The sequence below is a fragment of the Mirounga leonina genome, unplaced genomic scaffold (assembly GCF_011800145.1).
Source record: "Mirounga leonina isolate KUSES-001 unplaced genomic scaffold, KU_Mleo_1.0 Mir_174, whole genome shotgun sequence".
NCBI classification, from domain to species: domain Eukaryota; kingdom Metazoa; phylum Chordata; class Mammalia; order Carnivora; family Phocidae; genus Mirounga; species Mirounga leonina.
The window spans coordinates 69,734,321-69,751,377 of record NW_023270451.1 but is presented as its reverse complement, the minus strand read 5'-3'; the positions used below and the strand labels follow the sequence as shown (position 1 = coordinate 69,751,377).

General features: G+C 35.4%; 1 protein-coding gene across 3 annotated transcripts in view; it reads right to left on the bottom strand.

The window, feature by feature from the left end:
- The window catches only part of MKLN1 (muskelin 1), a 167,638-nt gene that overhangs the window by 73,978 nt on the left and 76,603 nt on the right, over window positions 1–17,057 (bottom strand). For all 3 annotated transcript variants that reach the window (XM_035021125.1, XM_035021127.1, XM_035021126.1), the window contains 2 exons: window positions 3,565–3,642; window positions 776–841 (listed from right to left, as the gene is read on the bottom strand). In XM_035021125.1, the coding sequence (XP_034877016.1) occupies window positions 776–841; window positions 3,565–3,642 (144 nt within the window). The remainder of the gene's footprint in view (window positions 1–775; window positions 842–3,564; window positions 3,643–17,057) is intronic.

The window sequence follows — 17,057 nt, the reverse complement described above, 5'->3', positions numbered from 1 at the left end:
AAAAATTACTTCTGAGGCACTATGAATCAGCATAACACAGTAACAGAACTGAAAAAGTAAAAGTAAAATATTACTTTAATGGATATTGGCACTCCCTGAAGTAAAGATTTCTAAAACCAAATAATAAAGTAAAATCATACTGAATTCTTGGTATTTGCTTTTCCAGATGGTAATTTAAAACCTATTATAATTTTAGCATTAACCTCTAAATACAATGGTATCTAAGTTGTCCCAGGCTGTAGAAACCTAAGGAAAATTTTCAGTATCAAGTTATAGAATAAAGTCTAAAAGGCAGCAAAAAAGAATAGCTAAAACAAATTATTTATAGGCTTGTGAAGAGTGTTAAGCAATTAGTGATCTATCAACACTTAAGCTACTTAATTTGATATTCTCTTTCTCAAAAAATATCTTCATTCTCTTGCAATAATCCCCATATTATAGCATTAAAATATAAGTGCACTGAAAACCCAGAAATACTCCACAGTTTATTACAAAAACCAAACGTATATAAAACCACACACACTCACAGCTAGAAAGGGCAGCACATTTCTTTTAGGTTACCTTATTTCAATTGTGCAGCAGCCTCCCTTCCCTCATGTATTACTACCTCCTTTATGTTAAACCTGTGGCTAAGGTCTTATTTTCTTTGCTACTTGGTTATTACAGGTGGTATTTCACCTCTGCAATGAATGGAGGAAGTATCTTTGTGCTTACCTGATATTTTAGAATATATGACTTTTAAAAGAATTTGCTTTCCACTGCAAATATTCCTCACCTGTTTGAACATCAATAACCATCTGGTGGCCCCCTCTCATTCCTGGTCGGTTATCTTCTCCATCACCTGAAGAAGAAACAAATATGTTCTTTAAAAAGAATAACAAAGGGGCGCCTGGGTGGCTCAGTCGTTAAGCGTCTGCCTTCGGCTCAGGTCATAATATCAGGGTCCTGGGATCAAGTCCCACATTGGGCTGCCTGCTCGGCGGGAGGCCTGCTTCTCCCTTTCCCACTCCCCGCTTGTGTTCCTGCTCTTGCTATCTCTCTCTCTGTCAAATAAATAAATAAAATCTTTAAAAAAAAATAAAAATAAAAACAATAACACAGAATAACTGGAAATCCAGAGTAACTGCATTCATAAGTCTGCAATGAGTACAATTAAAACACATTTATTCTTTCAGAGGCGCCTGGGTGGCTCAGTCATTAAGCATCTGCCTTCGGCTCAGGTCATGATCCCAGGGTCCTGGGATCGAGCCCCGCATCGGGCTCCCTGCTCAGTGGGGAGCCTGCTTCTCCTTCTCCCACTCCCCCTGCTTGTGCCCTCTCTCTGTCAAATAAATAAAATTTAAAACAAAAACAAAAACAAAAAACATTTATTCTTTCAATATTAAGAACAAGTAAAAAGACTCAAAAGAAATAATATAATTATGTTTATAATAATTACCCTGCTCTTTTTTCCAAAGCTTTCAGGCTATTAATGTAACAGGAAACTATTTTCAATGTATTTATGACCAGTGCCATAAATCTTCAAGGATCAGGATATTCCATAAAAACATAAGACAAAAAATTCTAAACTACTGGTGTGACAAAGTGAAGGGGGAAAACAGTTACAGAATTAGATCTCAGGTCTCTAGTCCAAGCATACCTAATTAGTATAATGAGCAGTTTTAAAGTTCATACAACTAAGCTACTGAAAACCAACATGTTATTAAGTTTTGTATTAATTTATATTACCACATAACTTGAGTACTGACCGAGAAGTGTAAGATTTACTTCCCTTTGATTCCTATTTTCATCGTGGAGCTTAACAGGCAGTTTGAAATATAATCAGGGAAACTTTTTTTTTTTTAAAGATTTTATTTATTTATTTGACACACAGAGAGAGACAGCTAGAGAGGGAACACAAGCAGGGGGAGTGGGAGAGGGAGAAGCAGGCTCCCGGCTGAGCAGGGAGCCCGATGCGGGGCTCGATCCCAGGACCCTGGGATCATGACCTAAGCCGAAGGCAGACGCCTGAAGACTGAGCCACCCAGGTGCCCCTAATCAGGGAAACTTTTAAACTTCTGTAGAACTATTGTTCAACTTGTATTAAATCTTACTTTATACCAAATCTTATATAAACAAAGATATAACTTCATTTCAATGGTTCAACAGGTTGCAGGATTCTAATGCCTGTCTTGATATAAACCAGAAAACCTTTTTCTTTATAACTCCCCTATTAACTGAAATATATTACTTTAGCTAATAATTTTCCATGTCTCAGCTTTCTCCTATATGAAACAGGGACCATCCAAGTTTTTACTAACTTCACTGGGGTACTGTGAAAAATACTGAAATGTCAGTTCTTATATAGAGAAGATACCACGCCAAACTGAAGCATCATTCCATTTCAACCGTATTCAAGGACTTTTCATTCAGAAGTCCTCCGCAAATTCTTTCTCCTTTCCAATATAGTTATGTTAAGATTTCATGGCTCGTTATCACTGAAGTTTTATCTTTTTCTTCCTTCTTCCCCCCAATCAGTATTGCCACTTCCAAGAACAGAATAAGACACTAAAATAAATTTATTGTCAATGTTTGCATTTTATATATTTAACCCATTAGTTTTCAAATACACTATTACAATCTGCTACAACATGTGTTTCTCTGGCAAAAATTACCTCAAAAATGACTGATAAAGCAGGAGAAATGATGTCTGAATAACAGAAATTATGGAGGTTTGTAAGCAATTTTCTCCAGCATATTAATGTTTAACACTATCAGGGGAGAGCTTCCTCCCAATTAAAGAGAAGTGCTTAGTAATTTATGAAGACTGTCAGAAAAAAGCTAAACATCCACAGAACTGCCTTCCTTTAATGCAAGTAATTGCACTAAACAATTGCTACACTTTCCACTATATTAACCATCTGGCAAAGCAGCAAGTCAAGATCAAGAAGTGACAAATACTTTCCCCTGTATGAAAAAATGGATTAATGGAGAAGACTATGCTCTGGATCAGATTTTAAGTTTTGATAAATACCCTCTAAGGTCGACAGCTGAAAGAAGGAAGCATGAGTCCCAGGGTTTAAGCCTCCAATCTCACTGTGATGCTCAATATAAATGCCTGTAAGGAGTTAACTGTACCAGTATTTATTTTTATCAGAGTTACCACGCTAGTTTTCATTCGTATCTGCTTCAGAGTTCCATAGATTTAGAATGGCATGCCCCATTTCTACTTCCCTCATAAGCCCTGTTCACTTTAGTGAGCAATTCTGCAAAACTGAGGATTTATTAGGAACACATTCGGCATGACAACACTAAGCCTATAATTTTACAGCACCTCTATAAATGCAGTTTATGAGGGGATTTTGTGTTAAAACTGCCCAATCTTCTGTTGTAGTGATAAAACAAAAAGGTTTAAAAGAAAAGTTTAATATAGTAAACTAACTCTGCTATCTAGTTAAGGAACCTATGTCTTATGTTAAACACTTGATTTCCCACACAAAGTACTGTAAAACTTGAGCTGCCCTGGGAAAAATGAAACTGAGACATTAAAGCAAAACCACCCACAACCCAGAAAATACGGCTTACCTTTGGTGCTTTTGGGAATGATTTGACTCCATCGTGGCTTATATTCCTGTTGACTGATGTACTGATTGAACAAACCATCTGCAAATATCAAAGAATGAGAGAGAATTATTTATACCTTAACTGGCTTACACTTTTTATTATAGCAAAAAAACGAAAAAGCCTACATTAAGGGAAATTATTAATACGTCGCTAATATATTAATAAAAGCACATTCTCAGAAAGTGTCACTTCAGTTTTCACGCTACCTCAAATACAAATAGTAAAGTATTCGTTGACACAACCATGTAAACAAATTGTGTCAGTGGCAGCTCACACTAAATTTACTATGTTTTCCCCATTTTTGTCATGACGAATACAAGAAAACTAGGGAAGAAAATGAGTGCCACGACAACTTTGGTCTAGGCCCTTATATCTTTAGGAAAAACAAAACTAAGTGTTTAAAGTGAAAATTCCATTTTTACATAATTTTCTTTGAGTACAAAACCACAGAGATAAAATTAGTGATACCAGTACAGTTACATATTTACTGAATACTCACGAAATGTTAAAATTCATTTCGTCTTACTTAAGACGGACTAAACACGACTTAGTTAAAAAAACAACTTTATGAACTAGGCATTATCATCTCTGTTTTACAGATGGGGAAATGTGTGTTTAGAGATATTAAGGAACTTAACCCAAATCATGCAGCTCTTAAGTGGTAGGCAGGGTCTTGTGTTTCACTCTGCCTTACTTCTGAACTTATTTCATCAATAAATTTGTAATTTACTTCTTAAGAGCAGTTGTTAACACTAGCTGCCATAGATTGAACTCCCCATATATATCTATTTCAGCCCAAATAATTATCAAGCCCTAATCCCATGTCCCTCAACAAAGATTAATTTAAGAATGGTGTGGACTCCAATTCTGGCTAATGTAGCCAATGTTTCCTTTGCTTATAAATAAACATACCAAGAAGACAAATCTACTTTTATTCTTCTGGAAATTTTCCTATCTGTATGCAATGTACATAACTGCTACAGCCAATCTGTATAGGTATGAGAATGAAGTCAATTCAAAAATGATGACACAGCAGATACAGGAAAAGAAACTGGATCACTGAACTGACCAACCATGAAATCTACCTCTGGACTTGTTTTGTCATATAATAACATATTCTTACTTTTTAAACAAGGGTTTTCTTTTACATGAATCCATGTAGATTATAATTTATAAAGACAACTTTACTATAAATTCTATCATTTGACTCTGATCTCAATCTGAAAAAAGGTTTTCCCTTTTTCTTCATTTAGTCCCTGAACATAAATACTTTTCCAAAGAATTTATAAGTAAAACTGTCTGTTCTCTGTGACTTACACACTTGCCACAGACTGGGTAACGTACAGACATCTCCCTAATTTCTTTCTTTTCTGGGTAATTATGAAGCTCAACTGCAACCACACCCTTTAGCTTTCAAGTCTTTTCAGATGGCTTTTTTTTTTTTTTTAAGATTTTATTTCTTTATTTGAGAGAGAATGAGAGAGAGCACATGAGAGGGGGGAGGGTCAGAGGGAGAAGCAGACCCCCTGCCGAGCAGGGAGCCCGATGCGGGACTCGATCCAGGGACTCCAGGATCATGACCTGAGCCGAAGGCAGTCGCTTAACCAACTGAGCCACCCAGGCGCCCGGCTTTTTTTTTTTTAAAGATTTTATTTATTTATTCATTTGACACAGAGAGACACAATGAGAGAAGGAAAACAAGCAGGGGGAGGGGGGGAGGGAAAAAGCAGGCTTCCCGCTGAGCAGGGAGCCCGATGTGGGACTCAATCCCAGGACCCTGGGATCATGACCTGAGCCGAAGGCAGACACTTAACGACTGAGCCACCCAGGCGCTCCTTTTCAGATGGCTTTAACTAAAAACTTCCATCCCATATACGCCTCTAGTTGCTTTTTTTCTTTGCCTTTAGGACTTCAAAGTTTTTGCAAAAAGAAAGTTCTAATATTCTTTACTTCTGAAGTTAGCACTCTGACATTAGCATTTATATTTTAATTGTTATAGTAAGGGGAACAAGTAGATTCATGAGTTGTTTTATTTTTTTTTTAAAGATTTTATTTATTTATTGGAGAGTGAGGGAAGAGAGAGCGCATGAGCGGGGGGGAAGGGGTAAAGGCAGAAGGAGAAGCAGGCTCCCTGCTGAGCAGAGTGCCTAACGCGGGATTCGCGGAAATCGATCCCAGGACCCTGAGATCATGATCTGAGCCGAAGGCAGACGCTTAACCAACTGAGCCATCCAGGCACCCGATTCATGACTTATTTTAGTGAGAGTGTTTCTATCATAATCTACTCCCCTGTGGGCTTTTCTGGTAATTCTTGCCCATCCACCCTACTCTGACCAACACTCTCCCATTACAAGAACTGGAAAACTCTTTTTCAGATAAAATTAACAGGGGCTCCTATTAATAATGATAAGATGATAGTAAAATATGTATCATTAATTGAGAGTTCTATAGACATAAAACAGAGTAACTAAATTTTATTCAGTTTTGAGAAAGACACATAAAAGTTAAATAATCCTTTTTAAAAAACTTAAACAGAAGACAATTATTTGATAAAGACAATGATTTTAAAATATGCATTAATTCTACATAATGGCTAACTGAAGAGAAATAAAAAAGTAAAAGACAGGAATATACAGAGACAAGTAGAAAACTAAGAAAGACAAGGAAACTGCAGACATGAAAAATACAAAGCAAAAATAGAACTAGAAAATTTCACTTTTTAACAGTAACCAATTGCCAGATTACATAAGTCTCTTATACTAATTATAATTAGGTATACAACTTTGATAAGTAAGTTCTTTATCTGTAAAACTCGTTTTTAAGAGTTGGATAGAGCCAGAGGTTCCTTCCAAGTTCTGGCACACTAAGATTCCACCACTGTTATAACCAATATATTTACTGGAACTATGTGTGTCTGGCTGATTTTACCTTATGTTCATCTTAGGGAAGTCGTCTTCTCCTCTTTCCCCTTAAGCGTTAACTGCACTATTTGGAAAGGGAACTCATAATCCACCGGGGAAAATTCTTTTAAGAGCTGCTATGGCAGTGATCACATCAAGAGTTCTACTCAAATGAAGGATCCCATCCCTGATCTTTCAAGTCCTTCTGAACATTGCAAGCAAAATTAAATTCTCTAATTTTTCTTCAACCAATCCTTCTACCCCCACTCTTACTAACCTAAAAAGCTTACAAATACTCTACCCATCAAGACCTTCATGTTGTTTTTCTTTTATCAAACACAACTGTCCTATGAAAATATTGTTAGTAATTTTCAAAGCAAAAAGAACTCCCCAACATTATATAATTTCTGTAAAATAATTTGTAAATACACACAGAGACACACAGGTGGAAAAAAGTAAAACACTGTCATGCATCAAAAAGTTATGTGATTTTCTTTGGTTTCTAGGATTAGGATGATTTTTTTATTGAGGGTTTTTTTCTTTGTACTTTCCTGTTTTCCCAATTTTTTTGCATTGAGTACTACAATTACCAGAAGCCATAAAACCACTAATATATGGAATTATTTTCTAAACCTCAAAAGAACTTTGTAACATAGTTATTGTAACATATTGTGACATAAGCCATTTTCATAGCCTTTGTTAGTCCTGAAATGTCTATTCTTCACAACTCACTAGACACATCCACATTTCGACAATCAGTGCTTTATACATTAACATTACCTTGTTTATAACAAGACAAAGAGAGCCAAATACGTCCAAAGTTTATTTACAGGCTTGCAAAGGATATTACTTGCAACATTTAAAATATTAACTACTCCAAATTTAAAATATTAGAAATTATGATGGTCTTATTCTAGGTAGATAAAATTAATCTTCTCCTGAAAAATAGACAGCTAATAGCACAACATCAGATATGCTCAGTATATAATAAAAGCTTAGAATAGGAAAAAAGGGCAGGGAATAGGGGGACTTTCCTAGCCACATGATTGACATTTCCTCTGAGTCATCTTAATGTTAGTATCTCACATTTAAAAAAAATTGCACATAAAACTTCTACTTTCAATAAAGCACATTCCTAGTATATAATGGCAACCTAACAAGGCACACCATTTTGCACAGAGTAGTCAAGCAAACATTTAAAAAAAATTATTTGGGGAACTTTTAAATTTGTCTCCCTCTTTCCCTAATGAATTCCTTTTGTCTTCACTATTCTAAAAGACAACAATTCTCTTTGATGTCTCCTACTCTTCTGTGGAGACTCTTATGAAACACAAAAATTATTTAGATACAGCATCAAATCTGGAAATAATTTTTCAAAAAAGATCTTACCAAAGAAAAAAGAATTGACTTATTGAGTACCAACTGTGAGCAAGACACCACTAAGGTTAAACTAATTTACTCCTTAAAAAAACCCTACACTATGAGGATTATTAATTATTGCAAAGCTTAAAAAATTAAGGTTTAGAGAAGTTAAATAACGTGTCCCAGGACTCCCAACAAAAAGGTATAAAGCCCAATTTCAAAGTCCAAAATCTTTTAAATTCTCCGGACTAAATATAAAGATGGAGATATATATATATAATGGACTAACATACATATAATAGACTATTTTTTTATTACAATCTAAGATAAAATACTATAACAGACACAGCAAAATTTACCTATTCAACAACACATGAAAATAACCAAGACTTTGGAGAAAAAAACTTGCCATACCAGATCATTCTACTACATATTAAACAAATCCAATATTAAAAGAATAAAATGAAAAGAGTTGAAAAAATTATGATTTATTTTTTTTAAGATTTTATTTATTTTTTGACAGAGAGAGAGGGAACACAAGTAGGGGGAGCAGGAGAGGGAGAAGCAGGCTTCCCGTGGAGCAGGGAGCCCGATGCGGGGCTTGATCCCAGGACCCTGGGATCATGACCTGAGCCGAAGGCAGACGCTTAACGACTGAGCCACCCTGGCACCCAATTATTTATGATTTAAAGGAAACAATGTAATCTCCCTCTTAAATGAAGACCTACTGCTACTGTGGCTAAAGTTTACTTTTTATGTTTCATATCTTCTCTGGAATGCTGGTTTGCTGCTACCCTAAATTACTTACTGAAGCATTCCTGTTGGTTGGAAGTGGTTGTTTATAAGCAATGGCTTGTTTGAGAAGTTAGCTGTTCTACCAAAAAAACAAAATAAAAACCATACCAAACACCTCTTCTTTTGAAAGAAATCATGGCTTAACATAAGACAAAAGCTAGAAATCTAGAAATCTATAAATTCCAGCCCTCTCATATCCCTCTACACTACCAACTATCCAACTCTCTTATTAGCTTCTTGACATTGATTCATGTTATAATATTAAATCATATAACCACTCCAAACAAAAAATATTATAATGACTTAAAAAAATACGTATTTGCATTTTACAGAGAAACATGATAAATTAAAGATGACTCTCATTTAATCTATCCTAATATGCATTATTGCCTCTTGCCAGGGAAACTGGGTTATCAATAAATAGTCCAGATGTATCTGGAGTAGGTTACATGGAACAGCTACTTTCAATAAAATGACATGCTTTAAGAATCTTCTTTTATGTCTTCAAAAAGAAAAGTAATAATGCAAATGTTTATTAAGGCTTTGGTAAATAGTAATACTACATGCTACAGAATCTTTTTAAAAGATTTTATTTATTTTATTTTAGTGAGAGAGAGTGAGCGAGCAGGGGGAAGGGGCAGAGGGAGAGGGAGGGAATCTCAAGCAGACTGTGCTGAGTGTGGAGCCTAACGCAGGGCTCGATCTCACAACCCTGAGATCATGACCTGAGCTGAAACCAAGAGTCGGCCACTGAACCAACTGCAATACCCAGGTGCCCTGAAACTTTATTTTTTAACAGAACAAGTTTAATTTCTAGAAATCAAACAGTCATAAGCTTGAAATCCCTTGAAACAATAAAAATGCGGCAAACATTAAAGCAGGGTAAAGATTTTTTTCAAAATACATTGCTTTTAGTAACTTGTTTTAATTTAAAAGAATTCCCTTTTAAGATCTCAAATAAATGAAAAGTTGACACCTCTGCATCCCAAATACCATGTTCCTATATTCCTAACTCTTGTAAGATCTTGCCTTTTGTTTTGGTATGCCTGCTTGTAGATATTTTATATGATTCAGCAAAAAAAGTTTAGGTTCTCTATTGAAATAATGATATTCTCATCTACAAAAATATGACAACACTCATTTCACTGTTTTGAAAGTCTCAAAAACAAATTAAAAAGTGAGGCATTTACACATTACTGTGAACTAAGTTTAAAAATTACTTCTATGTTTTAAGAGGAAGTCAGGCAGTCGCTAGTATTTCTATTTTTGACAAACATCTAAAGCAGGAAATCAGAAGGGTCTGATAAAAGTAAAACTATGCAAAAGAAATGAAAATATCACTTAGGAGAAAGCATGCTAAGACCGAGCTGCTAACAATTTTAAAACTATTTAAAGTCTCCAGGTCCAACACCACCTCATTTTTCCCCCTGATTAAGACTATTACAAACACATTTCATACAGTCCTATCTAGGCACAAGCTGTTCTTGTCTCCAATAGTGAATATCCTCTTAAAAAGTACATGATAAAAAATGAAACTTAGGAAGTTTTTACCAAGAGGAAAAAAAAATGTTCAAACCTCATCCAAGATTTTAAAAAAAAGAGCATACACAATAGTACTGCAACCTATACCCGAAGTTCTATCAAACTCATTTCTCATCAAAACAGAGATGACAGGAGTGCCTGGGTGGCTCAGCTGGTTAAGTGTCCAACTCTTGATCTTGGCTCCAGCCATGATCTTAGGGTAGTGAGATAGTGTCCCCCCCCGCCCTGCCCCAGGCTCCACAGCGAGTATGGAGCCTGCTTAAGATTCTCTCCCTCTGCCCTCCCCCGCTCGCATGCATGAGCTCTCTCGGAGGAGGAGGAGGAGAAATCCTAAATGATATATGCTTAAGGCAGAAGAAAAATGATCCTAGATACAAGATCAAAGATGCAAATATTACTGAAGAACAAAAAAATTAGTAGATAATTCGGTGCAATAAGTAAGAATAGTAATATTTTATAGGGTCTTTGAATGTGGTATTAAAGGACAACAATAACATATGAGTTGGAAGGTGACTAGATGGAAGTTGAAAGTCCACTAAGTCCTAGTACGGGAAATGAAAAAAGGCACTGATTAATTTTGTTAAATATGTATACTTGCTGTAATTTCTAGACTAATCATATAGTCTAGATAAACAAAGTATGTTGTTTCCAAACAAAAAGAAAAAATGAAAATTAAAAAGTTTTAAGAGTTAACAACCAAAAAATAAAGGACATGACAAAGTATATATAATAAAATGGTAAGATTAAACCTATATATTTACCACTAATTCTATCATGCAAATGAAATAAATGCTCAAAAGAAGGCAGATTTTTTTGAACTAAATTTATAGGAGATGCTTATTTAAAAAAAAGGATACAGAATGGTTGAAAATAAAAGGTAAAAAAAAAAAAAGATACATTATGCAAATACTTACCAAATGAAAGCTTAAGGTAAGACAATTTGTACCTTTAAGCAAAACACTACTAGACTCAGCTGCAGCAACTTCTTGCTAGACACGTCTCCAAAGGCAAGGGAAGCAAGGGCAAAAACAAACTATTGGGACTTCATCAAGATAAAAAGCTTTTGCACAGCAAAGGAAACAGTCGACAAAACCAAAAGACAACTGATGGTATTGAAGAAGATATTTGCAAATGTCTTACCAGATAAAGGGCTAGTATCCAAAATCTACCAAGAGCTTATCAAACTCAACACTCAAAAAACAAATAATCCAATCAAGAAATGGGCAGAAGACATGAACAGATATTTCTCCAAAGAGGACATACAAATGGCCAACAGACACATAAAAAAGTGCTCAACATCACTCGGCATCAGGGAAATCCAAATCAAAACCTCAATGAGACACCACCTCACACCAGTCAGAATGGCTAAAATTAACAAGTCAGGAAACGAAAGATGTTGGCTAGGATGCGTAGAAAGGGGAACCCTCCTACACTGTTGGTGGGAATGCAAGCTGGTGCAGCCACTCCGGAGAACAGTATGGAGGTTCCTCAAAAAGTTGAAAATAGAGCTACCCTACGACACAGGCAATTGCACTACTGGGTATTTACCCCAAAGATACAAAGGTAGTGATCCGAAGGGGCACCTGCACCCCAATGTTCATAGCAGCAATGTCCACAATAGCCAAACTATGGAAAGAGCCCAGATGTCCAATGACAGATGAATGGATAAAGAAGATGTGATGTGTGTGTGTGTGTATAGATAGATATAGATATATAGGAATACTACTCAGCCATCAAAAAATTTTGAAACCTTGCCATTTGCAACGATGTGGATGGAACTAGAGGGTATTATGCTAAGTGAAATAAGTCAATCAGAGAAAGACAATTATTCCACTCGTGGAATTTAAGAAACAAAACACAGGATCATAGGGGAAGAGAGGAAAAAATAAAACAAGACAAAATCAGAGAGGGAGACAAACCATAAGAGACTCTTAATCATAGGAAACAAACTGAGGGTTGGTGGAGGGGAGGAGGTTGGAGGAATGGGGTAACTGGGTGATGGACATTAAGGAGCGAACGTGATATAATGAGCACTGGGTATTATATGAAACTGATAAATCACTGACCTCTACTTCTGAAACTAATAATACATTTTATGCTAATTGAATTTAAACAAAAAAATAAAAAATACTACTAGAGAGAAAAACACATTTCATAATGATAAAAGATTTAATTCAAAAATAAAGAGTTCAAATTGTGTATATATCTAGAAACATGGCTTCAAAATATATAAAGCAAAATTGGACAAACCCGTAAGAGATGGGCAATTCCAAAATCACGGCAGAAAGAGTTAACTTATTTTTCTTAGTACCTGAGAGAATCCGACAGAAAATCACTACTGGTAAAGGAAATTTGTGCAACATGGTTAGCAAACTGAACCAATGGGGCATATACAGAAAAGTGCCCCAACAAATAAAGAATTCATATTCTGTCCAAATATGTATGTTTATAAAAATTAAACTGGCCCATATAGTAAGTCTCATCAAATTTCAAAGAACTAGAATTCTATAGAATATGTACTCTAACCGCCATGCCTTCATGCTAGAAATAAGTTAAAACAACAACAAAAATAAAATCTGGAATTTGGATATTTAATTTGGAAATTAAAAATAAAACTACATTTCTATATAACTATGGCTCATAAATGAGCCATATTATTTCATAATGAAATTGTCGAACTGGACAAAAATGAAAATACTTCATAGGACAACTAAAAAATAAGTAGAAGGGAACTTATACCCTTAAATGTATATATGGGAAAATAACAAGTCTGGAAATTAATATGCCAAGAATCCATCTTAGTAAGTTACAAAAAGACAGAAACTTAGTTTCAAAGAGAGAAAGAAGACAACTAAATCAAGAGTTGAAGACATTATAAATAACAGAAAGAATCAACAAACCAGAAACTGGTTTCCTCAAAAGACCAATAAACTTAATAAATTTCTGCAGTGAGAGTGATGGGGGGAAGAAAAAGAATTCATCAATGAGAAATAGAAGGAGTGAAAAGAGATATCCTGAAACAGAAATCCTGAAAACATTTAACAAGGGGATATTAGGCATATTTTCATGCCCAGAAGTTTGAAATTTTAAGTGAAACTGAAAAATTCCTAGAAAAAGATACTTTTTTTTTTTTAAGATTTTATTTATTTATTTGACAGAGACATAGCGAGAAAGGGAACACAAGCAGGGGGAGTGGGAGAGGGATAAACAAGCTTCCCGCCAAGCAGGGAGCCCAATCTGGGGCTTGATGTGGGGCTTGATCCCAGAACCCTGGGACCATGACCTGAGCCAAAGGCAGATGCTTAACGACTGAGACACCCAGGCGCCCCTAGAAAAAGATATCTTGTTAAAAGCTGAACCAACCAAACAACCCTGAACAGTCTTACAACATTTAATAAGTTGAACTGATAGACAAAAATACTTTCCCGAAGCAATTTCTAAGCACAGTTAGCATAATGACAAATTCTACCAAGCATATGAGAAAGAATGCAAATCTCACATATTCACAGGTTATAGAAAGAAAAGGCTAACTCCTTAACACATTATGTGAGATCAGCGTAACAATGATACTAAGCCTGAAGAGAAAGGTAAGATAAAGAAAAATTACAAGGCCAATTTTACTAATGAAAGTATAGTCAGAAGAATTCTAACAAAACATTAGTCCATCTAAATCCAAAATAGACCAAAAAATGTATGAGAAAGATAGATTTATCTGAGAAATGTAAAGTTAAGTATATCTGAGGTTTAACATTAAAAAATCAATAACTATGATTTCACATATTAATAGAATTGAGGAGGAAAATAATCATATCACAAAAGATAGAGAAAAAGTGGTAAAATTCAATACCCATTTATAACATTAACTTTTAGCAATCTAGGAATCTAATACAGGATCTCCAAAATCCCAGATCAAATAACGTACTTCACAATGAAATGTTGAAAGCATTTGTTTTGAGAACATGAACTACATAGGGATATCCACTATCATTACATCATCTCACCCTTCTACTAAATATCCTGGCCAAACGATTAAGCACAAGAGAACAAAACAAGGCAAAGGGTTGGTCATTATGCATACATATTTTAAATTGAACAGAAATGAAAACACAACACAGCAAAATTTGTCATATACAGCTAGCAGTGTTTATGTCACCAACTAGATCCCGAGACCTGACACTGCCCACCTGCTTGTACTCACGAACCTTTGTCTTATATTTTTCCGTAAGCTATTCTTTTCTGTTTAGCTCTTAACTGAGGTAAATGAAACCTGAAAGCACCCCTGAGGTGATGGAGACTGCCCTGACAAGACCCCCCGCAGGCCCAGACCACCCAGACCTTTTGAGCTAAACCCCCAACCTGCACCTGCACAGAAGGACCATGGAGTGACCTCTGGAATGAACAACAACTACTTTTACCTCATTATAATACTAAAATCTCCGAGCCTCAGCTTCACTTACATAACATACAATGTATGTGTAGGCATGTTTCTTTAAGGCACGTGTGTGACCTTATGCTCGCCTCTACATATGATGACAAGGCTTCCCAATCTAAATATTCATCCTAACCCTAAACAAAAGGAACCCATTCACCCTCTCTCAGGGAGTCACAGCTTTGGAAGTCATTCACTGTGATCTCCTCTGCTGCAAATGAAAGTTTTCTCTATGCAACAATTCAGCCTGGTCCAGTTTCTGACTCACCAAGGAGTGAACTCATGTTGGCATTTAGAGGGTAACTCTTTAACACCAAATCCTTGTATTAGTAAAGGATCTCAAATTAATGGCCTCAGCTTTCATTTCATTTCATTAAAACTGAACTATGCAGAAAAAAGGAAATAATAAAGATAAAGGTAGAAATCAATGAAATAGAAGAAAAAAAAAACAGAGAAAGACAAAGAAACCAACAATCACCAATTTCAAGAATAAGATATGACATAAAGATGTCATAAAGATATGAACAACTTTATGCCAATAAATTCACCAATTTAGATGGAATGGGAATATTCCCTAAAAGATGCAAACTACCAATGCTCACTCAAGAAGATATACAGAATATGAACAGCCCTATTGCTATTAACAATATTAAATCTGTAGTTTAAAACCTTGCCACAGGGGCGCCTGGGTGGCTCAGTTGTTAAGCAACTGCCTTCCACTCAGGTCATGATCCCAGAGTCCTGGGATCAAGCCCCACATCGGGCTCCCTGCTCAGTGGGGAGCCTGCTTCTCCCTCTCCCACTCCCCCTGCTTGTGTTCCCCTCTCGCTGTCTTTCTCTCTGTCAAATAAATAAAATCTTAAAAAAAAAAAAAAAAAACCTTGCCACAAAGGTAACTCCTACAAGACTTGAGATCTCACTTAAAAAAAGTGCTGAGAGGGAAACACGCTTGCCACATAATTAACAACCACCACATAAACCATGGAGTGAGAAGAAATGATTAAAGGGGGAAAGAGAGAAAAGGGAGAGGAGGAGGGAAAGTGGGAAGGAGATAAAGACCTCCAGTTGAAACTTTAGGACCATTTTATTAAACTTTATCCCTCCCTTATCTTAAAAAAGCAAAGTTTAATTTAAAGAGGAAGAAATAAGATAAACACTGCAAAGGGAGGTTAGGTTTTCTTTGAATACTTCCTGTTCTAGGTGATTACTTTTGCCCATCATCACTGGATTCTACTTTTTCCCCCGGCACTGTCAGGGAGAAAGTAGCAATAATTGGTCCAGGGGTATTGGATCTGTAATGAAATTAAATATAAATGTAGGGGTGTTTCTAACAAATAGGAAGCCTATTAGAGACACTTTCTCTCAAATATCTCAAATACTCATATTTGAAGAACACACTAAGATATACTAAACATAATTTTTGTTTCCTCCATTATAAGATGCTTTTGATTCCCTAAGCTTTCCTATTTAGCAAACAGGAACTTCTTGCCCTTCTCTGCTATGTTTTTAGTGGAGTAGAAGCCAAAAAACTCTGCAGTGTTTACTTCCTTATTTGTCCAACAAATCATCATCAGTGAAGTCAGCAGCAAACTGAACAACCCTGGAAGGAATGTTTATTAACTAAACACTGTTCCAAGCCAGTTGAGGAGTACAAAAAATATGACTGCGTTCTAAGTCTCAAGAATAGAGTAATTACCAATTTTCCCTAAAACTTGGGCCCTTCCTAGAGCCAGAAAGGTAAGTTAAGTCCCTGTAATATCAAAGTTGCACATGACTTTAACAGTTTCTCTTAAATGAGTATACTGATAAAGACACAGTTTTTAAATATAACTGTTTTAGCCTAGTAATAGCATAAAGTTGCCAGTGGTTTTTGTTGTTCTCATTGTTATTTACCTTAACAAAATATTACATGCCTTAAGATAAATATTTGAAGCAAAAGTAACAAACCATGAAAATACTCGTGACTTCCTCATCTTTAGGTTAAAAAAATATATAGAATTCATTCTTAGAAATGGCATACATACATTTATACTTTCATTGGTGGCATTTTAATGGTTTGGGAAGAGACTAATAATCATATATATTCTATTTATTTATACTGCACAGTTTACTCTATTTCAAACACAGTAATCATTTATTTGCAAGTATCATTACCAATTAAATAAGCAGTAACAATGTATAAGGCTGAGAGGCAGGTTTGTTATTACAAAGCAATGGAGCCAGAAGCAATTCATTTTAAGTTAATTTAAAATTTATAAACTCAAAGAAGGCAGTACTGGTTCCATTTTCTTCAGTTGTAAAATATTCAACCTATTTGATAAATGAGCACATAATAATAATGGATGATAACAGAGATAAGATTAAAATACATGAAAGCAGAGAATGGAGAAAGTCTATTGTTCTATTAAAAAAAAAATCACCAAATT